The following is a 23632-nucleotide window of genomic DNA, read 5'->3' as shown; positions in this document are numbered from 1 at the left end:
CTGAGATATTTGCTCAGCAACTTTTTACAGTTTAAATATCAAGACCACAGAGACTACTGTACTCAAAAACAAAAACAAGGTTGGAGTGTTGCTATTCAAAATATTAATATTTCCCCCCGATTTTATAATTGTACTTATTTTTTACAGAGATTGGTTTAAACGATAAATACAACTCACAACACAGTAGCGTTAGTCGAAAGGAAGCAAAGAGGATCGAATTAGCAACTATTTCATCTTCATACCTTCAAACCAGCAGCGTCTGGTGTGAGCCAAATACTGTACTTTAGAAAACCTTGTAGTAAAGCTGTCCACAACAACAATATGGTGACTTGATGGTTGTTTCAACCCAGTTTGGACGTCGATGTGTTACAGGGATGTAATATTGGAGATGATGTGCTAGGAGCAGTCAAGGACCGGGACCTGGCAAGGAAGCGATGGCGTGAACACAACAAACGTGATCTTCTGTGCTCCAACGATACACTTCTCAGTTAATGCCAATACGTGAGGGGTTAAGGTAGGAAAGGAAGTTCTGCAAAGAAGAGAAAAAACAAAAAATGAATCTCACACATGTTGAAATCACCTTAATCATTTGTAAAATCTGTTGCTTCTGTCTTTTTGAAGATACAGTATGTATTTTGCTCCATTCACAGCTGTATAATTAGGTTGCAAAGTTGCTAAATTGTGTGGTTTGTGTTGGTTCATGGTATGGTAAGAAGTTGTTGCTTGGCAACACAGGATTGCCTGATATGATTCGCTGTACTAGAGTTAAATTGAATCATCGGGGTTCTGCCTCATCTGGACCCTATTACTGTGTATCATCTAAGTCCCTGGGAGGGATGTGATGTGGTCACCGCGCACCTCTTTTCACTCTGGAGCTGCTTAGAAGAGACCGCAACTTTTAAGGTTTTCTTTGATGATGATGTCTGTCACAGCGTTGAACACAATCTCAACGTTCCTTGTGTCTGTGGCACAGGTCAAGTGGCAGTAGATTTCTTTCACACCCTTCTTCATGTTCAGTTCCAAGAACTGCGTCTTGATGTAGCCGCTGGCGTCGTCGTACGAGTTGGAGCCTAAAGAGAGATGAAGGGTGAGAACATGGGAGTTGGTTTCTGAGAGTTTCTGAGTTTTGTTGTTAAAAAGAAAAAAAAGTACCCTTATCCTTAATTTAAGCACACTGCATCTCTGTGTCGGTCAGCTGACATGACACTAGTTTGATATACTGTAATTTCTTGCATCACATAAAAGTGAGGGAGCAACACTGAGCCTCTCGCTGTCTGCAGTTATAATCTCAAGATTCCTCACTTGTTCAATTTAGTCTTCCTTTATCATTTTTACCGATTAGTTTGCTTATCACACATTCTCCTGTGTCAGTCTCAATCAAAGCTGAGGGATGACTTGTTGGCAGCAGACTGTTCCACTCTAACGGCATGCCTGACAGATTGAGTCCCAACATTTTCTTGTTCATCTAGCCTGATATTGTCACTGCTACAACAAACTTTGTCCTGTCATAGCAACGTTTGCAGCAGGTATAGCTAACGAACCACTAAAGCAGCATCAGGCTGTCGGTCTGTCTTACCATCGTAGTCTGGGAAGCAGATACTCAGATGGACTTTCTTGATCTTCTCTTCAAAGAGATCCTTCTTGTTGAGGAAAAGCACGATGGAGGTCAGTGCAAAGAATCTGTGGTTGCAGATACTGTTGAATAGATGGAGGGACTCGTGCATGCGATTCTGAAAAGATCAGAGAAGACCAGGTTAAGTTTAGTCGCTGACATGTCTGTCGTCTCATGCTGTACGACCAGGCGACGGAGTCTCAACTCACCACTTCATCGTCCTCTACCAGCACCATGTCGTATGCACTGAGGGCTCCGCAAAAGATGATGCAGGTCACACCCTCGAAGCAATGGATCCACTTCTTTCTCTCTGACCTCTGGCCACCCACATCGAACATCCTGTTCACCACACAGAAAGTCACAACAAAGTCAGTCCCGGATATCTCAGTGCTGTCAGTTTTCGCTGGTGTCACAGACATTTTTGTTTAGGGCCCTGTTGTGACTCACCTGAAGTATAACTCTTTGCAGGAGAACTGTTCTTCAATGATACCAGTTGTTTTGACGCGAGATCGCAGCACGTCCTGCTCAGTGGGGAGGTATTCTGGCTTACAGATTCGGTCCATTTCATTGAGGTAGCTGATGATGGCAGAACACACCGAACATCAGTCAGGCCTCAGATACAAAATCACCTTTGTCTATAAACATTAAACCAGCTGCCTCTTTAGTTTTACATGTAGCACCTCTACTGTATTAATCAAAGTAGCAGACATGAACTCACTAGCCAGCAGAGTCGTTCAGTTGGTACTCAGCAGCTCGGTCGAAGCCGGCCTGCACACCAGTGTCTTTCCACAGCTTCATGATGACATCAGACAGCTCAGCAGGCATTGTGCCTTCTTCAATGGAGTCTGACAAGTTCTGCAGCTTCTGTGCATTCTCCTGTGGTTTAAATGCACACAGAAAGATCCATCAGCTCTGGCACAGTACTTTAACTATTTCATAGTACGATTTGATGTCAGTGAAAATGAATAATTCTGCAAGTGAATCAGGTGTACATCTTAAAAGTGTCATATGAGACCTGTGCAGAGGATGAGCCAAAATCAATGGCCAGAATCTCCATGCCTCTGATGATAGCCAGAGCAGACTGCAGGATGTTGCCATAGATGACTGCTCTGAACTCCAATTGTTCCTCTTTTGTGTAACCACCTTGATGCAGAATCCTGTACACAGATGAAAGTGTTTAGTAGCATAGGAAAACATTTGCAACATTAGTCCTCTGCTAGGCTGAGCTGATTGGTCATTTATATATCCCTAATATATAAACAAATGTTATATAAAGAGACATTTGTGGAAAGTATATGATTGGTTTTGATTACCACACGTAAAAAGTCCTGCAATATAGAACATACTGGACATCCACTGGAGCTGGTACTCGCAGCACCACCGTGTGGTATATTTCTGACCTCACTCAGCTTGAACACAGCGAGACTAACAGCACAAAACAAGTGCTGACAAATCAGAGTAAGCGGATGTTTGCCCTATTGACCTTTTGCTAAAAGGCTTTACAGCAAGTAAAATGGTCAGAGATTAGGGAGCTTTGGCCTGCTAGTTGTATGCCTGACCTATGAGATTGAAAACAATTTGTATAGCACCAATGTCCTAATAGTCTTTCTTGATTTCTAGACGCAGGGGAAAAAATCGAAGTACATTTTGCTTCTATTTTTTAAAATTGAATGTATTTGTTGAGTATTTTTTTTAAAACAACAAAAATTGAAATTCTGCAAATTCTTTAAAGCACTCTGCTCTCAAGTCTCTGCAGTATTTATATTATAAGTATAAGAATAATAGCAGTAGTTAATGTGAAAGTCTATTACTTATTTTTAGTTTTTAGTATACTTTCAACTCTGGTCTCTAAATTTTTTACAAAGTGCTGTATTGAGTTTAATTTCAGATCGTTGTGTTAACTGCTCAACCTGCAAACTTATCTCTCGTATCTGCCTCTACTTTACTCTTGCTAATTCCCTCTTAGTTTGCTCAAACAGTCCTCCCCTCTTTTTAATAAACTAATGTAGAGTTTATTATTATTATTACACTTATTTTAATACTTACTTCATTTGTTTCACAATGGTGCTTTTTCCTGACTCACCAGCACCTGTAAGAGAATAAAAAGATTAGCAACAACACACATAACTGCTGTGTTTATCGTTGACATGCCATTGAGTCGAAGCACACCGTAAGCCATAAACAGCTATGAATGTGCTTTGATGATGCAGTCAATTTAAGGAAGCAGTCTGGCCAGAATAGACAAAAATGCTGAGACTTTCACCAAAAGTGCTATATATCTGTTTGGTTAGTTTGCAGATATCTGCCTTCATCACATGGGAGCAAAACTCAATGACAGTTATACTAGAGAAACCCATAAGTAACATTTATCTTTATAAAAAATCATGACAATGCTCTTCAAGAAAATCCATTTTGAAGTGTTTCCACAAACCACTGTTTTTGTAATAAAGTTCCCCTGTCTATCTCCATGCAAATAGATGTGTGTCAGCATTAGATCATTCATCAAAAGTAGACCTTTACATCTGCCTGAGTTTGCTTTAAAAACAGTTTCGCTTGTCTGAGCAAAATGTAAATGAGTATAAAATATTAGTGCAAAATTCACACATTCATATAAAACAGACACAGACAGATGCTCTATTACATGCACGTTAGGCAGAGCAAACAGGCAAATATATTTGTGGCTCATGTAACAGACAAAATCAGCTACAGTTGAGAAAAAAGCAGTTTTAGGTGATAAAAGCAAGACAAGACAGTGTTGTCCGTGGACATATTTTTTATGTTTGCATTCATTGCTGATTGTTTCAGCTGCTCTGTGAAATTATGGTGATCATGGAGTTGTCTGAAGTGTTCTGGCTCCCAGTTTCACATGATGCCTTGTGATGGTTTAAAAGAGGACACTAAACTGGCTAAAGGCTCCGCTGACAAGAAGAACCTAATCTCCTCGCAGCACAACAACAAAGCTCTTGCCTTTTTTGTCTTGCTAAGCTATAATGTAGTCTAAATTGGTCTTCCCCAAGCAATTCATGCTGGATTATCAGAAGGTTTTTGTAAATTGAGCACCTCAATCTGTAACATGCCACTGAGCTCCAGTGTGTCGGCAGACATCTCTAAATTTAAGCAAATTCACACTGAAAGTGAATGAGGCAATCCAGACAGGACAAGAAACATGTAGTGAAATGTACCTTGAGCATACATTGTACATTGATGCATAATGCAAACTGTGCTGTTATGTACAATTCAAGTCACAGTTGGATGTGCCAGCTAAAGATAGCAGGCGGATCAGTTGCTCTGTAAGATATCTCATATCACAAAGCAACCTAAACTGTCTCTCTGCTCTCACTGGAGCCACATTGAGCTCGATCCTCACACTTTCAGCATTAGCATTTAAAGACACTTGTGTGGCCTCATCCAACCTTCTCAGGAATAAACTATTGGGTTTACCCCACTAGCAGTCATTTACTACCTGATCTTGTGATCAGGTATTAAAGGTGACACTGTGACGGTATAAGACTGGTTTTCATCAGCTGTGATGATTTAATTAAGAGCGCCTTTATCCTCTCTGAGAGTCATTCTTTCACCTTGTGTTCATTAGGAAATGTGCCTTTAGGCTTTGCAGTGACATTACATATGGGCTTTAGTTAATTAACTAAGTGAAAGGGTTCATATATATATATATTTTTTTCAGTTATAGTATCCAAGCTGTAGCATTTGTCCTGTTCTTGAAAAGCTAATTCCTCTGATTTCATAGAGACTCAAAGGGGCAGACTTGCAGTGTAACACTATTGGAAGTTCAAAGTAACTAACTACATTTAGGTTTCTTTGTTATATAATCTTGATGAAGGTAATACAATGTTGTGAAAATAGTAATAAATCTATTTATTTCTACAACTATTCTGTTTAATCATGTTTGTTGACCCTAGATTTTCAATAATTCTAACGTCCGTGGCAATGAAACACATTTTATACTGTGCAAGTTGAGGGATCATCAGAGACTTCACCAAGTTGATCTGCACTAAACCAGTTAGCTAATCGGATTGACATATCACAGCTGGCCTGTGATTCATTTAGACCAAAGGCTAGGATTGTTTTAAGCACCAAAGTCCTAATAGTCTTTCTAGTATTTCGAGTATTTTTTTTAAAACAACAAAAATTGAAGTTCTGCAAATTCTTTAAAGCATCTCACTTTTATGGTAAAAACACAACTGAAAAACAGCTGAACAAGCTCTCAAGTCTCTGCAGTATTTATATTATAAGTATAAGAATAATAGCAGTAGTTAATGTGAAAGTCTATTACTTATTTTTAGTTTTTAGTATACTTTCAACTCTGGTCTCAAAACTTTTTACAAAGTGCTGTATTGAGTTTAATTTCAGATCGTTGTGTTAACTGCTCAACCTGCAAACTTATCTCTCGTATCTGCCTCTACTTTACTCTTGCTAATTCCCTCTTAGTTTGCTCAAACAGTCCTCCCCTCTTTTTAATAAACTAATGTAGAGTTTAATCCAGAAACAAATCCTCTGAGCATACCATATCTTACATCCAACTAATTAGTGAACAGCTGTGTCAGAGAAGTTTAAGGCACCTCAGATGGCTCATATCCAAGATTGGAAGAATATGCAGCAAATGAGCCAATAAAAGTGAATTATCATTAACTTATGAATACATTACTATGAATTGAAGAATCTGTCACATAAAGTAACTCTCATCGTGAAACTTAGATCCAATCGTTTTCCTCTCAGGGTTCTATGGAAGTTCACTAAAATATCTTCCCACAACTTAGTCATTGTTAATACCTGTGCATTGTCTTATTTATCAGTTACACTTGTTGATTGTTGGCTGACTACTAGACCCCCATTCTACTTTGAGGACAGAACGTTTTCTTCAAACAGAGAAGAAACATTAAAAATTAGAATTAGTTTAGTACTGAATCTTTTAAAGTGAACCCCCTTTCAGTCTGAGCCCTTCGCATCACCTCCAGCCTGGGACAAGAAGGAAAACTTGCAACAAGACTATTAATAAGTTCACTTACCAAGCAGTAAAAGCTTGACTGTTTTGGAGTCCTTATCAGCATCTTCTTGGAGTTGTTTCTCCAACTCCTTGGACTTTTTGTCCTCGGCGCTTGCTCCCGCACCCATGCTTTCTTCCTCCTCAAACTCAAGATCCTCAAGGTAGGAAATTTTGACGGTTGTCTGTGAGCAGGAGAGCAGAAAATCTGGTCGCAACACTAATCGTGCTGAAATGCGATTTCCGAGCGGATAGGGATTGGGAGGGAGGTGCTTGAGCTTCCTGGCTTTGTTGGCCTCTTTCGATTAGGTGATCAGAGAGACTCTCCCAAGGTTCAAATCAATTCAGGAGCTCTGTCCAGCAGAGATCCTCCCTTTAATTCCTTCTGCTTAAACCCCTGACTTAGAAGGTGCCTCTTCCTGATTGGTCAGCCAATCCAATTATCGTAATAAGGGCAATAGTGAATGATGTAAAGAAAAGGAGAAAATAAACATTCTCGAATACTTGGGCTCAGTAAGAGTCATTGATCTAATCAGTTATTGATTTGATTTGTCCTTATACATAAATACAAAATTTGTGTTGTGTGTTTGCGTGTATATATATATACGAAGGAAGAAAGTACACTATATAGCTCTATATATAACTGTTTCTACAGCTACGGTATATACACACTAAGAAAAAGTATAAACTGTATTTCTTGTCATCATAGAACCTCATATATAGATATTTCTTTGGCTAACCATGTTCAAACATTTAGACCTACAAAGGTCTGACTGGGATCAAGACGTCCATTTACATTATTGTGTGGTTTGCAGTCAGAGTTCATACATTTGATCCATGCTGTATTTCCTGTCGGACTCTTGACTTCAGTGTCAGTCACATGGACAAAGCAGGGAGGCATTAACCTCTCCTAAACGTCTTACAGCTAAGACGTTTAAATCCCAGGTGGTGTGGTGCCTGCTAAATAAAGCAGCTGACACTGCTGTGTGCTGGTTAGTGGGGTCTCAGGAATAACATGACCTAAATAAGTTTCCCAAGTTACATCCAACATAACTTAAACTATCTAAAAAATATGAATGTATTTTTCTCAGCCAGAGCAGACGGTTTCATGACAGTAGGTTGAATGTTACGTGCATTAAGCTTGTTGTTGCAGAATTGGAGCAGCTGATCTTTAAGCAGGTCAGCCCTGTGGCACTGATAGGTGGAGGTCAGTGGGCCTTGTCTTTAGGACTGTTACCGCCCTGCGTGTTAGAGGATTTACATAAAGAAACTCTATTGCTGATGTATATTATTTCCAAAAAAGCATATTAGAATCCAGCAGGGTGTTCACAAAATGTTGTTTGGTTTATTTATTACCTTAAATGTCCCACACTTTTTAGTGACGCGTTTTAATTTATCTTCTACTTTACATACTTTTTACATTGCATTTAAGAGTTGTAATCAAAGCATAAATCATTGCTGGTTGCTGAAACATTTGTAGCAAACAAAAAACATCTACAGTAAATTCTTGTCTGTGTGTAGATATTCTTCAACATGCTGTTGCATAAACTGGCATATTAATTAGGAACATGTGATTTTATATATACTGCGATAAGTGTATGGCTTCAACATTTGGAGAATATAAAAAATACAAAAAGCTATGTTTTATGACTAAAGCATGTATGCTATTCATTGATTAGTTTAATTGTTTTCTTTGTCTACTAATCTTCTAATAAATCTAAGATTCTGTTTTTAATGTGTCGTGGTGATTATGGCTAAAATGAAGCAGCGATCACAGACATGTTTTTTGTGTTCAACATCCGCAGTAGGTGTCTTTTAATCAAGCTACAGCTGTTTGACTCCACAGTCCTCTACGTCACCCCATAAAGCTTTTTTTTACCTCCGCACCGTCAACAACCGTGGCCGAAGGCATTATGTTTTTGGTTTGTCTGTCCATCCGACCAATTATCATAAATCTGTGCAATCCAATACCCATACTACCATACTATTTAGTATGCCAGAAAAAGATGAAGTATTTCCCAATACATAGTATTTAAGATGCAGCATGCCAAAAATACCAAGTTGTCCTACTGCATCTGGTTTCATTTAGCAGTATGTAAGCAGCAAGAGTTTCTGGCCATTCTGACCCACTAACCTCCACACTGCGGATTTATGGGCAAGAAGGTCATAGTTGAAGCTGCACTGTTATGACGAGGTAGTATGTCCCAACTGAATGCCTACTGCATGCAACAGTACTTACTTTGTAAGGGCAGCTGCAGTATGAAATTAAAGCAAAAACAATAAGTGTGTGTTTGTGAACACAATGTATATATCAGGAACACCTTTAACATTTATTTTTTTTCAAATTTGGCACAAACGTCCACCTGGACTCAAGGTTGGACTGATTTAGAATTTGGTGTTCAAAAGTCACTGTGACTTCACAAAGAATGTTTTAAGCCATATCTGAAGATTTCAAATGCAATGCTTATGACAATTTCACACAAATGTCTAATAGGATAAAATGAAGACATTTTGCACTGACGTGAATGCAAATTGCAACTTGACTGGTTGCCAGAGCAATTTAACCACAAGGCGGTAATTCTAGTTTATAAAGTGAAATCTAATGAACTAACCGGGAAAAAAATTGTACATGTTGCACATATTGTTCTCAGGTGTTTCTAACTTTCTCTGTACCTTAAATGTAGTAGGAGCAGGTTTAAAAGATGTTGGATCAGACAGTCCAAGTGCCAGTTCACTGACGTCAGGGTCAAATAGGCTCAGTGGGCAGCTAAAGGATTGACAGACTGGAATCTCTGAAGAAGAAAAGTGTGTCATATGAATGAAGGTGAAAACAGAAACAATGACTCCATGAAGTTTCAAAGTGCCTTTAAAATAACTTATTTGTTTCCTGTTTTAAGTAAATTCAACCTTACAGGTGTTAATATACTTGTTTATCATTTTACTCCAGAATTTGTTGTCAAAGTTTAACAGCCGCACAAACATAAAAGAAAACAACTCTAATCATTAACGTTACTTTTTAGATGCAGAAATTGTACAATCAATGCATCAAAAAAAACAATCCCACTTTCCTTTTCATACTGCCTCACTTTCACCATGTCTGAGTCCAGTTCTGTGCTGAGATATTGAGCATTAAACTCAGGTCACTCTGCCTAAGCATATTGTGCTAATTGCCTGGGGCAGGGTGTTTCGGGTCTAAATCCCTGAACGCTTCCAAGCAGGCTAATCGCAGTAGCACATCTAGTGACGGTGGCCAATCTCATTAGGGGGTGGATGGCGTAGCCCCACTTTGTGCTCAGTCCCTATGTCTCTGATCTGTTGACGAGATTACATACAGAGCCACAGATCAACCGGAGAGGCAGGGGCTTAAAACATCGTCTTTTTGGGTGGAGGGTGCAGGGAAACTGAACATGTAAGCCTTTAAGTTTTTTTCAACATACTACTACACATTGCGGTACAGAAAGAAAGAATAAGGATCCTACATTTATTTTTCAAAGTAGGTCCAGCTGGAGGCTCACTGATGCTTCATCCACATCATTAGTAAAGCACCAACACTCATGATCTCAGTGAGCATTTACCAGTTAATGCATCTTCAAACACCTCAAAATACAGCTATAAATACACAATAAAGAGCTGCTTCTCCTGCTTAAATTTGGGGCTTCACTAAGGTGGAAATGTAGAGCCTCTTAGGAGAAACATAGGCTGATAAATAAGCAGATAAATAATCAAAGATTATCGATCGCTGTCAAAAAATCTAATCATTCCCCTGTCAGTATCCAACTAACACTAAAGTTAACTTGTGTTTGATACATACAGATGGATCCTCTTTACTTTCCTCAGTGTGACGTGTGGTGATGTTACTTTGTAATTCCTCAGCAGACTCCATTACAGGAAATCTGAGCTCATGGGGTTTTACTCTACAAGCTTTTCTACAAGTCTGAAAAAGTTAATGAGCGTACTCCCTTTTGATGACTCATAGGGGAAGCTTCGAGACCTCATACTATAGCAAGATGTTGTGATACTCGCTGTTAATCCTCTTACACAAAACATCTTGAAAATCCATCTTAAAGCAACCATTACCTCTACAGAATTATAATTCTTCTAATAATTATAGTTATTTTTTTGTAAGATTTTATGTGAGTCTTACATATATGTATATGCATGAACATAAATGTATCAACCCGCTTCATTTTCAAACAGTAAAAGTGCAGACACTGTGGCATATATACTTGTAAATTAATTTTTGAGATCTACGTATGTATTTCCTAGCTAAAATCAGGGGTCATAATTCAAATGATAAGAGACAGTGGGAAATTGCAAATATGCAGAAAAAAGAAATTTTGAGCATTTAAAGTATTTTTCTTTGATTTCCTTTTTAGTTATGACTTATGCATCATTAGATGTTTTTTATTGCAGATTTAGTTTCGTTGAATTTTGTCAGTATTTCTGATTGAATAAATCTAAACATGAGAACAAGAATGAAGATGAGAAAATGAAAAAAGTTTAATGATAAAAGCTGTAGAATAAAAAAAGAAAATCAAAATTTTGAAGAAGTTTCAGCCTTGTGCAAAACACAGATATTATGCAGAGTGTTTCCTGCTGTTTGTGCAGTGCATGCTGGGATACACAGTAAATAGAACATAATCCAAATTCTCTCCTAATGCTTTCGTCAATGGCTGCATGTATAGATGTGTCTTTGCCATAGGAGGAAGCTGTGTGTCCAAGGTCAACGTTTATTTTCCTGAGGGGGGATTAACCATAGACAGATTAACTTCAGAGGAAACTAGTGAAAAGAAGTCAGATTAAATAGGTCAAAACTGACCTTGATCTTCATTTTTACAAACAGTAGTCTGGAACATCCCCGTGTCACTATATTGGAACAATTTTGGCCTTTTTGTTAGACATCTTGTCTCATTTGATCAGCTGGTGATGTGACAGAGCTTCCATATAGCCCCAGTCATTGATAAGCATCTGATTTTCAGAAAGATAAATACCTGGCAATCTTTGAATAACCCACAAGGTCGTCTAACAACAAGTGTGAAGGTATTTCCAGAATCTTAAAAAAAAATGTCAGCATCTTGATACAAAATAATCTCTCAGCGGCACAATAAAAAGCCAGTTTCCTAAATTGTGACTGTGTTTTCTAATCCAAACAAAGATGGCAGCTGAAAATATATGTGTCCTTGCTCAATTTGTATAGTTCGAACCAAGCTGGAATTGAACTATTACTATTTATCTAGATTAGTGTTACTTTCTATTACTATTAAAACTAAATGTTTGACAAAAGTGTTTATATTTTCATTGTGTTGTCCAAAACAAGCAGGGAGATATGTCATTTTCCGCTTTCTTAATAAGAAGCAGATCATGGGTTTAAAATCTCATGTTTCCATCCAGAATTGGATATGTCTGGTACAAAAATACTGAAATGATTTTTCAATATATTTTTTGAAATAAACAAGATTTAGAGTCATGCTTTTAGCTGGATAAACATTTTTACATTGAAACTTTGTCTTCTGTCCCGAGATCAACAACTTAAATCTGCAACAAAAAAGGTTCCATTCCTATAACACAGCTCAAGTTGTTTTTATAATCACTTATCCTTAAGAACTCATCATAAATGAAGAACACATGGATAGACATTAGTTATTGTTAATGATGCATTAGCTTTAGTAATGATATATATATAAGTACTTCTGGTTAAATTCAGCTCCATATGTAGTGGACTTGTATTCAATAAGACATCATGTTTAAATTTTGGGTTAGAACCGAACATTGACCTACATAAGGAAGCCTTTGTGCTGAGTGTCATGACTATTACGCTGACACTCATGACCTGCTTTAAAAAAAAAAAATGCTTAATTATTCCTGGAACAAAGTATAATTCTGAGGTTATATACTATGTGCCCTTTCAAAGTCCCTAATTTCAATTGAGATTAGTGTTTGGCGATTTTAACACATCTTACCATTTTAGTGATATCACTGGGCAGCACTCTCACTCACATTCACAGACTGCAGTGAAATGATGTACGCCTGTTTAACTACTGCCCCTATAAATACCACTAGAGGGCGCTCGATCCACAGTGCACACACTTATTTTTAAATGTGAAGGATTGTACAAGGTCATTGTTTTGCACTTATATTTCTGTGTTTTTAAGCAAGGAGATGACTCTGATATCTGGGTGTTTCAGGTGATTATATCAGGACTGAATAGCTGGGGGTTTCCATCATCCTGTCATATTTTTCAGTGAGCTCCTCCTGGTCTGTATTCACAAAGGCATTGTGATGTAAAACCCATAAACCCTGTAGAGAGGAAAGATGGATGTTAGGCAGATTTTTGCTCTCATCTGCATTTCTAGTCTCTCGGGAATATAAAAGGACTTCTACTCATCCTGCGTTGACGTCATGTTTATTATTCCTGACAATACTTCAGTCCTTTAATAGTGCAGCAAATTTTTCCAGTTGTTTACCTAAAGATTTGTTTTGGCGTCATTATAATGATTTAAAATCTTACAATTATCTCTCCATTTATTCTTCTTTATATAAAAATATAACAAAAGTGCGTCATAATGAAACTAGAAAATCATCAAGTGACAAAGGGGATTGCATGTTAAAAAAGCGTAAGTTTAGTGTTTCATTCATTTAGATTTTGTCCCTTAATAATTCTCCACTTACACATGATGATAGAAATGATGATGTTTGTAAGGAAGTTATTCATCAAATCTATTGAAATTGTGTCAGCTGCTCCCTGTGAATATCTTCTTCTTCTGTTTATGTTTTCTTTATCACTTAAGAAACTTTTGGCAATCATAGCCTGCAGTTTCATGTTAGTGAGCCGGATTCTAGCTTTTCCTTTCAGCCCTTATTTTCATGCTTTACAAATGACACCATAAGCTAGCGGCTCTGTTAGGCTGTACTTATATTTTGAGTTAAATGCTAACATCAACTCTTGTTAAAAAAAAAAAATGTATTAAGCACGTTTTGACCTGATGTTGAAGCCAGATAAAAAGTCGGAGTATTACCAAAGTCAGTGGATGAACGACTATAAAATGATATGACAATGCATAATGATTTTAAGGCCAAAGTGGTGGAAAGACAGACAGACATTGCCATAAAGCCAGTCAGGATAGCTACAAATGTAACATGAATGTTTTTAGTTCCAGTGTTTTTGAAGCCTAACATTTCTTTTTTCACTTAAGGCTTCACCATGGACAGGGTAGGATTATTATCATGATTATTATTAGTTTTATTAAATAGGAGAAGTCTATTGCACCTAAAACAATTTGTCACATTTCTTTGTAGCGTTTAATTTGACTATCCATTTATCTGAAAACACAACTTTTCTCCCCAATGATTTGCTCAGGATTTTGGTTGTCATGGCAACAGCAGAACTGCAGGCTGCCGTGTGTGTTTTGTACCCTGTGTGTGTGTGTGTGTGTGTGTGTGTGTGTGTGTGTGTGTGTGTGTGTGTGTGTTGTGTGTGTGTGTGTGTGTGTGTGTGTGTGTGTGTGTGTGGTTTTATGCGTGGCAGGGGGAAGCCCAGCCCCTCCATCCAGCCCCTCAGCCTCCATCAGCGCTGCAGCTCAGGCACGAGAGAGCCTTTCGGAGGGGGCGGGGCCTGTGTCGCTGCAGAGGGATGCTCTGCTGGACTAACCAGTCTGGAAAACCCTGCTCACAGGCACGCAGCACACATAAAAACACACACATACACACTTCTAAATACACACACTGCTGACTGCAGTCAAACCCCCTCAAGCTCCCAGCATCTGTGCTACATCTCCTCCCTCTCCTCTCTTTTCTCCTCCTTGCTCCGTCCTCTGCAGCTCTGATTCACTCAGCTCTCCTTTTCCCATCACCGCCAAGCTGAACCACACAACCTGGGATCATGTCCTCCAACCTGCCCCCAGGGACCGCCACCGGGGCTAAAAACAAGTCCCTCTCCCCCTTCAAGAAGCGGGGAAGCCTGCAGTATGCAGCCAGCACAGGTGAGTCGAGGTTGCATGTGGATGGAGGATGTATCTTACATGAAATGAGCCTGAGGTACTGTGGCTCTACACTGTGCATTATCATGTGATTTCTGACTACTAAACCATTATGCTCTGATTTATGATGATTTATCAAAGAAGAAAAGCATTCAACAGAGGAAGACACACTGTGCAATACTTTTTCTCTGCGAGTAGTTTGGGGAAATGCAAACCTGTTGATTGAGGAGGTTTAGCTGAGGATCCTCTCTGTGGAGGAATTCTGCATACCTACGCTGCAGTTTCATGTCAGTGAGCAGGCTTACCGCTTTTTTTTCATCCCTTATTCTCTTTCTTATTTTTATACGGGACACAACATGTATACACGCATTCTCTAGCATCAGCCACAGGTTAATTTACCGTGGGATCAGCCAGTGCTGTATGAAACCATTTTAACCTCGCTGAAATGTTACATAACTCGTTGTTGTGAGGGGAAAACTCATTTGGTCAGTTTTCATGTTTTAACTGTAATGATCACATGATCCTTCATGTGTTGGTGACCCTTTTGGCTTGTGACGCCCTTTCACAACATGTTGCAAGGTGAGAAAATGTACCTGAAAATATTTTGTTATAATTAATGTGTTGCTTAGATAAATGTGATGACAGTGTTTTTCATGTAGCCTGAAGGCAGTTTGTGGCCTAGATAGGATATGTAGGTTGGTACCTCAGGACTTGATCCTCCACTGAATGAGAGGATTAGCCTCCAGCCTGATGTATGCACACGCTGGTCAGCCTTTCATCCAAACTGCAAAGAGTGTAGAATGACCCTATGACGAATTGCCAGCCATAACCCTCCCTCTGTTCATTCTGTGTCGTCTCCTAATCCAATCAACACTGGTGTACGTTTTACGTAACAACATACAAGCGTTGCCTTAAAACATGCTGTATCTTTAAAAATCACCCATGTCACGTTACCACATGTATGACAGACGGTGACATGCTGTGACATTATGATGACTGTCAAGGTGGTCAGAGATTGATTTGTAGCCCTGACAATAAATACAACAGTTGGAGGTCTAAGTGATTCACCAACCCTTCCAGTCAGGGTGCTCTCTGTGATTACCCTAATTTATAGCTCGTAGCTGACAATGGCTATTACAGAAATTGCTCTGGTGGAATAAATATTCACTGAAATGATGAAAGGCAGTATTGGCTTTTTTTAACTGACAGACAGATTTATTTTTCAGTTTTTTTAGATATAGAGGACCACACAGATTTTTCTCTGGAGTTTGATTTAAATGTAAATAGTAATATGTGCAGTAAAAAGCAGGCTGCAGATACACTACCATTTGATTGTATTTTGACGGACTATGAAGAATTGCCAGTGTCTTGTCTTTAAATGCTTAATGAAAACTTGATAAAGTGATTGCAATTATTGAATCTGCTGCAGTCGATCATAACAGGATTATAAAGGGTCTTCAGACACTTTAATATCACTCGTCTGCTTAACGATTGTTAGCATTCTGGAGGAGCTTTATCTTGTGAATCAATAAAGTTCCTTAACTTTTGATCCAATCTAACGGCCGATCAATCAGCACAGCAGAGTGGAATAGACGTGAAGGCTGCAGCTCATCTTATCAGTATAAAAGCAGTTTGAAACACTCACATCTAACCATTTTTTTTTTAAAGATTATGGACCAGCTACTGTTGTCTATCAGACAGCCCTTTGCTCTCTTGTGCAGTTATCGTGTAAAGAGCTGAGGCACAGTGTTGTTTGGTGTTGTCCATATTTAGACATTATTGCAGGGTTTGTGGAGTGAACTCTGCAGAGAATGGCAGTGTGTGAATCACTTCTCTGGCTGTGAGAAAGGTAGTTCTGAGATTAGAGCGCAACCCACTCACCAGTCAGCCTGTTCTGTGCCTCGTGCTGTTTTACACTTGTTGAACCACTTAAATCCGCAACAAGAAGAACGTAGCAATATTTTTTCTTACTAAGGAAATGCTTTGTACAGTAAGTGACATAAACAGTCAATATAATATTCATCAAAAGCATAAACACACTCTCTTGGAAAATATAATTATAATCATCATAAATTAAATTATATAGCACTATAGTATTAAACAAATATATAAACATATGGATTTATAATGTCAAAGACAATGACATTATAACTAATCACAAGAGCACAAAATAAACGATGAATAATAGTTTATACAAGTAAAATATATATTAAATAACTTATTTGTTAAATAAGGGTTCTCCCATATCCAGGACAGCCACTTTACTTAAGTAATTGTAGAAAAATACTCCATCAGTGAAAGCACAAAAGTACTATATAGTGAAAAGTATTACAAGTAAAAGTGCTCATTATGCAACAGAAGGGCTACTGCCATTGTTATATATTATCATATAATCATTAAATTATTATTGCTGATGAGTTAATGTGTAAACAGCATTTTTAATGTTGTAGATTCATATTCTGTTGGCTAGTAAAACCTGTTCCAATCTATCATATTTTATAAACTGGTCAGATGTTTTTCCAGATAAAATTTGTAATCCGAAAATTAACAAGTGATTATAGCTGTCATAAAACTGAAGTGGGGTAAAAAGCACAATGTTTGATAAAAGTATGGAATTACTTTCCACCCTCGGAGGAAAGCAATACTACAATAGCATACAAAACAATGATGGACCTTTGAACACATTGTACTTTGCCCACATCTTGTTTACACCTGTTTTGGTTGTGTCACTCCTTCTCATAGTCTTGTGTCACCACATGTCAGGGTCTGTGTCATGAACAAATACAGTAATTACCGTAGAGAGACCCTGTAGGTTAAATGTTAAGCCTTGTCACTCCCCTCAGTAACGCAAGCTGTACGAATAATGATTGACTGAGCCCCGGGACTCCCACCCACACACACCTTCATCTGATAACCTTCAGTGAGTCACATCTACACTTCATTCTGTTGTTTAGTTGTCTGTGTCTCTTATGAACCAACATCTGGCCTCTAAGAGGTCTCCTGGACTTGTGCCCTGTGGGTGGGACCACCTCTTATTGTATCGTTGTTCATACTTAATGGTGTGGTGAAAGTAGATGTAGAGTTACTTGAAGCCAGCTGCGCTTTGCAACACATCGGCCTGTGGAGAGCCAGAATCTTGTTTGAAAGGTACGGTGTATGCTGCTATAGACATGATATGACATTAAAGAAATATCTAGTGGTTGAAATATTGTAGAGTTTTGTCTGTTGGCTCTATTTATTCTCATAGGAAAATATTAACCTTTTAGTATATTAATCTTAAAGCCATAGTTTATAGCTACTTTTCAGATAACTTTTTATTGGAGCTACAATAAGTCGATTCATTGATTAGGCAATTGACATAAAATTCATAGGCAGCTGTTTTGATAATCAACTCATTGTTGCTGATTTTTTTTATCTTGTGTGACAATAAAATACTTTTAGCCTTTGGACTGTTGGTCAGAAAAAAACAATTCTTATAAATGGTCTTCTAAGAAATTTTTAAAGCCATTTTTTCACAGCAGATTAAATGATTAATCGTTCAATTCATCACCTAAAATCAAGTTGATTGATAACGAAAATAATTATGAGCTGCAGCCCTTAACATTTAATATAAAACATAAGTATGATGCATTGCTATAAATAAAATAGCTCAATACCATATAAGCAGTTAAAACTAATTCAATCTAAACCAGCTGCGTAATCAGATTTTTATTTACTTATTATTTACATGTGATATTTGCATTATTATTGTATCACAATAATAATGCTGAAAGGGACATTTCTGCATAGTGAATACTTATATCTCAGTATAATTTGGAATACAGGACTTTTGCTTTTACTCTAATAATGAAATTAAGGTAGATTCATGCTTTGCCGGCATCTACAGTTAAATTTGTTCTTTGAACACTATGACAAGCTCCTGCTGGTTTGTGTGTTATGCAGCATTCAACCACTAGAATCAATGAACAGCAATCTTGTTTATTGTGCTCCTCTTGAGGCCTCATCAATTTGATTAGATCTCGTGAAAAGCTATTTTGGCTTTAAGTGCCTTGAATAGAAACACGATAATTTAACCTTGAGAGGGACAGCGGTAATTTGCTCGAAGTTGGATTGCGACTCTCTGTAGCACTCAGTGTTTTTTCTGTCCAGTTTGTCAGCAGTGCTTTCAAACTGGATTACTCCAGTTTATCAGCAGCTATCCATGAGTCTAAAAGGTGGAGAAAAATGTGTTTTATTTGGGGCATATGAAGTTCTGACTGTAAGGAGGATTTTAGACATCCGCTTGTATGTATGATATTATATAGAGTTCTAAAACAGCTTTAGAACTATTATGTATCGTTTCCATATTGTCAACAAATCTCATCAAATTAATTGATCTGGTATTTCCAAAGCCTGATAGAGCTTCTTCCTCTTTCTCATAGAGCTCCATTGCTGTCCAACAACTATTAAAGGCAAATCAAAGAACCACACCGGTTACACTGCGTAACGTGTTCCTTCATAAAAATAAACATTGGAACTGTTGCTTATTGTGACTCTATCCCAAATACAAAGTCCGGCTGCTGTTAATACTCACTAGCGCACACTGAAAATAGTCCCCAACAAATTCACTATTTACTTCTGTTTGTGTAACTTTTGCTAGAAACTACAGTACCCGAAATTATTTGGTGTTTTAAAAAAGGAAGAAATATATTTGTGACACACTTTTTAAGATTTACCTCTTTAGTATGAAACAATAGGCTTAGGGCTGAGTACAACAGACAGGGTTGGGACAAAAATAACAAATATATAGACTGTAGCTCGTTTTACCATTTGTAAGAAAAGTGTAAGAAAAAAAGTGCTTAAATAATTCTCTGTAAGGGTAAGAGATGGTTTGGGACTTCTTATTCAGCTTTGAGTTGCAAGTAAAGACAGCTTGAGTTGAACTCTAGACAATATTGAGCAAGAGAAGATAAGATGGGCTGGAATATTGGATACATATCTCATTGTTTTGATCTGCTTGACTGGGTGTTTTTATCCAGATCTTAACAGCATTTAAAGTACAGTCAAGTAAACAATTTTTCATTACATATTATTGAAATTAAAGCATGCAGCTTTTATCCATAGCAAATTTACACTCAGTGTAGAAGTATAGAGAAGAGAAGAGATATGACTGCAGAGAAACCTGCACACACACTGACAGATTTCAAAAACGTCAAATCAGTTTAATGAATTATGAATATGTTACTTCATCAGTTTCAGCATACACACGGTTCTGTGTTTATAGCATGAGAAAGTATGTTCCAGAAATTACTGCAGCAATCATAATGGGGACAATGTGCTGGCCCTTTAATTTAATTCGTGTGAGAGGGCATCGAGGCAAGGTCTTGTTTATTACACGGTCATCTCCCTCAGACTGCAGCTATTCAGTCAGAAAAAAAAAAGAAAAGACCATGACATCTCAAACCTTACCGCTGAGCCAGCACCATTTTATTCACACAGATGACACAAACATCCGAACACATGGTCCCCTCAGCAAAACACAGCACAGAGGATGAAGTAGAGGACAGCGGGGGTGTTGTTGGGGAAACTCACAGCAGGAGGACCCACATCCTCCAGTGATGTGAGTTGTTCCTCCCCCTGCCTCCTCTTCCTCCAGTGGTACATTCCAGATACATGTCAGAGGCATTTAAATGAGGAGGATCAGCTCCAAAGGCAGCTAGTGCAGCGACAGCTGGCCTGAACCAGGAGGCAGACAGAGCAGAGGGGGGGTCACCCACTGGGATGTGAGGGGGAGTTCATGGATCTGCTGGACCAGCTCTTTGTATGTATGACAGGGATAGATTAAAGGAATAGAGGAGATGACTATTTGACTCTGTGAGAGCGTGTTCATGTTTGAGTGTTATTGTTTTGTCATTTGACTGAGTCTTTGAAGACTTTCTTTCTTGTTATCTATCTCCATCCTTCCCTCCCATCATGTTTAACCCATCTGAAATGACAGCAGACGCCATCCTTGGCCGTTTGCTGTTCGGCATGCTCCGTCTGTCTGTCTGTCTCTCTCTCTCCTCTCCTAGCTGCTGGTTAACGCAGGCTCTGAGGAGACAGGTACGCTCCGCTACCCTTGTCCTGTGCAAAAGCACAAATACGCTCTCCTCTCATCCCCACTAACCCTCCCCCTTTTTCCTTTCCCTCTTTCACACTCACTACCACTCTCCTCTGCTTGTCCCTTGACAGCTTTGTGTGAAAGCCCTGATCAGTGCTGTCTTTAGTCTGCTTTAGTGTGTCGATTGATTGCCCCACAAACTAGCTTTCTCATATCTTTTGGAGATGGTGTAAAGGTGCAACTGTGCACAAAGAAGCGGATCAGATCGATACCTTGTGCTGACTACACCTGCAGCTGTAGGATCTGATCAAGAGGATTGTTTTCAGGATTGTTCTGGCATTCCTTTTTTTTATGGTTGAAGTGAAAAGGCTGACGGTAGTAAAGAAATTGCATGAAAGAAGTTTCTACTTGAATACTTACATCAGCCATGAGCAGACATTCAGTTTATGCATCTGCAGAGACCAAACCAAAGATTTTGATTACACACTTGAGAGACGTCAGCTGCTTGATGTAGAGCCATTGAGAGATGCAGGAGTAGGCATCCTTAAGAGGAGCAGAGGAGCGTCGTTAAATCCTGCCCCCCTCTCCTTTCTATGCATGTGCTTGTCCTATAACATAGACGCTCCCTATGTGATAGTGAGCAGCCAGATTTAATTGTTGTTATGTTCAAAAGTGTTTTTGCCATATTTTCTGGAGTGAACGATAAGTGACATGTTTTTTTTTACTGATTTCATAGATGTGTTAAAGTTGTAGAAGCCAAAGTGCTAGCTTTGAAATTCTCGCACTAAAAGATTGGGCCATGTTTTCATCTTTGATCGTATTTGGGGTTTAAAGCACAAAGTGTCAAAAACTCTCAAATACTGAAAGCTGGCTTCAATTGCCTGGTGAGATTTGCAATCTTGTTTCTATATAGTTCCTGAATTAAACTCAAAAGGTAGATTATTTATGGAAATTTTATGTTTGCAAACTGCCTGAACACCTCCTTGCGTTTAGATAACGTGGAACATTTGAGACTTTTTCCTTCTTTTGTTTGATCAAAAAAAGGGGTTTTGCAGGGGAAAAAAGTGTATCATTCAAAGTAAGATACTGAAAAATGGAGGTGATGCAACAGCAGTAGCAATTCCATATTTCTAAAGATATCCGATCTTACTAATAACATATCAAAATTAACCTCCAGTCCTGCTTTGTTTATATTGTTATTCCTGCTTTCTCAGAAGCACTGAAACATTTGAGCTGTGAGTAAGTATTGGTTCTCGCTGTGAGACATTTGCCACAGAGGCTGTGAGTCACTGGCATTTCTTGTGGACTGATTAACAAATCTTCCCGGTCAATGGAAGCAGGTAGACAGTTGTTGACGATGCACGGCCTGCCTGATGGCAGAAAACACAGAGAGGAGAGAAGAGGCGGCAAAAGAAAATGAATCACTTCAAGTATAATCATTCAGACATGAATGTTATTTTGCTTGGACAGGGATTCTTCTTGTTCCTATTAATGACAAGTTTTCTGACAAAGGCCCAGGGGTGAAAGCAGTTCTGTAGAGGAAGTTCCACACTAAGTCTCTTGACCCCTGACCTCCCGTTCCCCTATGGTCTGTAGACTTTCCACTCGTGATCTCATCCCCGAGGACCTTTTACAGTGCACCATCCGGTTTGAGTTACACTGGAGTTAGGGCTCTTTACTCTGTGTTGCTGCTGAAATATACATGCAGTGGAAGTCCCAGAGTAAGCTGATACTATTTGACCTCAGTTTGTGACTCTGGAAGAAGATGTGTTGCATTTTCTTTGCTTCAGCACGTCATTTTACTCTCCAATCCGTTTTACTCAGCTTGCATTTGGTCCTCGTGCTGCTCTCTTCCTGCTTGATCAATAAAAGCTTCATACAACTACATTATGTGGTATATGTTCAATTGAAACATTGCTTACTTTAATTTCTGAGTGGTTTACTCTCAAATTGTGGCGGGATGAGCTGTTATGTAACCATAGATGCTATGATCCAAATATAGCAGACATTAGGGGATTAGCTCCGAGCCCAGCAGGCTTGGCTAGGCTCGGCTTTGCTGTGGCCCCGTATGGATGTCTTTGCCGCTGGTTGTCTTCTGCCCTCCACACCAGTGTCCACTGGTATCACGAGAAATTGATGTGCACCAAACCGACAGCAGAGATAACATCTTAGCTTGCCATTGCATTACACCGACATGCTCCCTCCTATAAAAGGAGGATAGGATCTATCTGTGGCTTGACTCTATGGACTTTGTGACTGATGAGACTGGAGGACAGTTTGGCATCACAGCATGTGTTGTCTTTATAATTCATTCAAGCCACAAATTGTTTCTTATGTATATGTATGATGATTTAACACATGTCCAGTGGAGGTTATTCCATAATGTTTACAGATGACTCAACAGTTGTTCTTTTGCATATAAAAGTTGACTTGTGCTGCAACTAACTATTTTCATTATCGTTAAGTCTGCTGATTATTTTTTTGCAAAATGTCCTTCGTATAGTATTTCCTAACTCCGCAGATGAAGTCTTCAGATGTCTTGTTTGGTCTCATCAGAAGTTCAAAACCCCAAAATAATACATTTACAATCATATAATACAGAAATAAAGCAACAAATCCTATATCCTAACTATATCAATTGTCAATAAATATTTAAAAGTACACCCGCACTACTTTATTAATTAGTACCGTGCGCACATTTAATAATGTTTCAGCTAATACATTCCTTGTAATCAATATGATGGCAATTCAAGGTCTACAGAGAACCCTGCATATGTTGGTAAGTGCACAAACAAAGTTTTGATCTGTGTTTATAATATATATATAAACAAAGTTTTGCATAGGTTCATACTATACATGTTTTACAACCCTTTGTAACATTTTCCTCAAAAGTTTAGTTAAACTCTTAGTCTGTTAAAGTTCTTGCTTATTTTATTTCAAAATAGTATTATGACTACTTGTAC

General features: G+C 38.5%; 1 protein-coding gene across 1 annotated transcript; it reads right to left on the bottom strand.

Annotated features, from left to right (window-relative positions):
- Nucleotides 1-879: 879 nt before the first annotated feature.
- Nucleotides 880-6745, bottom strand: gnat2 (guanine nucleotide binding protein (G protein), alpha transducing activity polypeptide 2). The gene is made up of 8 exons (XM_054609958.1): nucleotides 6640-6745; nucleotides 3659-3701; nucleotides 2628-2769; nucleotides 2331-2488; nucleotides 2060-2188; nucleotides 1822-1951; nucleotides 1577-1730; nucleotides 880-1070 (listed from the first exon to the last, which is right to left on the bottom strand). The coding sequence occupies exons 1-8, from the start codon at nucleotides 6743-6745 to the stop codon at nucleotides 880-882; spliced, it is 1053 nt and encodes a 350-aa protein (XP_054465933.1).
- Nucleotides 6746-23632: the final 16887 nt, after the last annotated feature.

Source organism: Anoplopoma fimbria, chromosome 12 (assembly GCF_027596085.1).
Source record: "Anoplopoma fimbria isolate UVic2021 breed Golden Eagle Sablefish chromosome 12, Afim_UVic_2022, whole genome shotgun sequence".
NCBI lineage: Eukaryota > Metazoa > Chordata > Actinopteri > Perciformes > Anoplopomatidae > Anoplopoma > Anoplopoma fimbria.
Note: the sequence above shows the minus strand (reverse complement) of the source record. Positions and strands in the feature narration are given on the sequence as shown.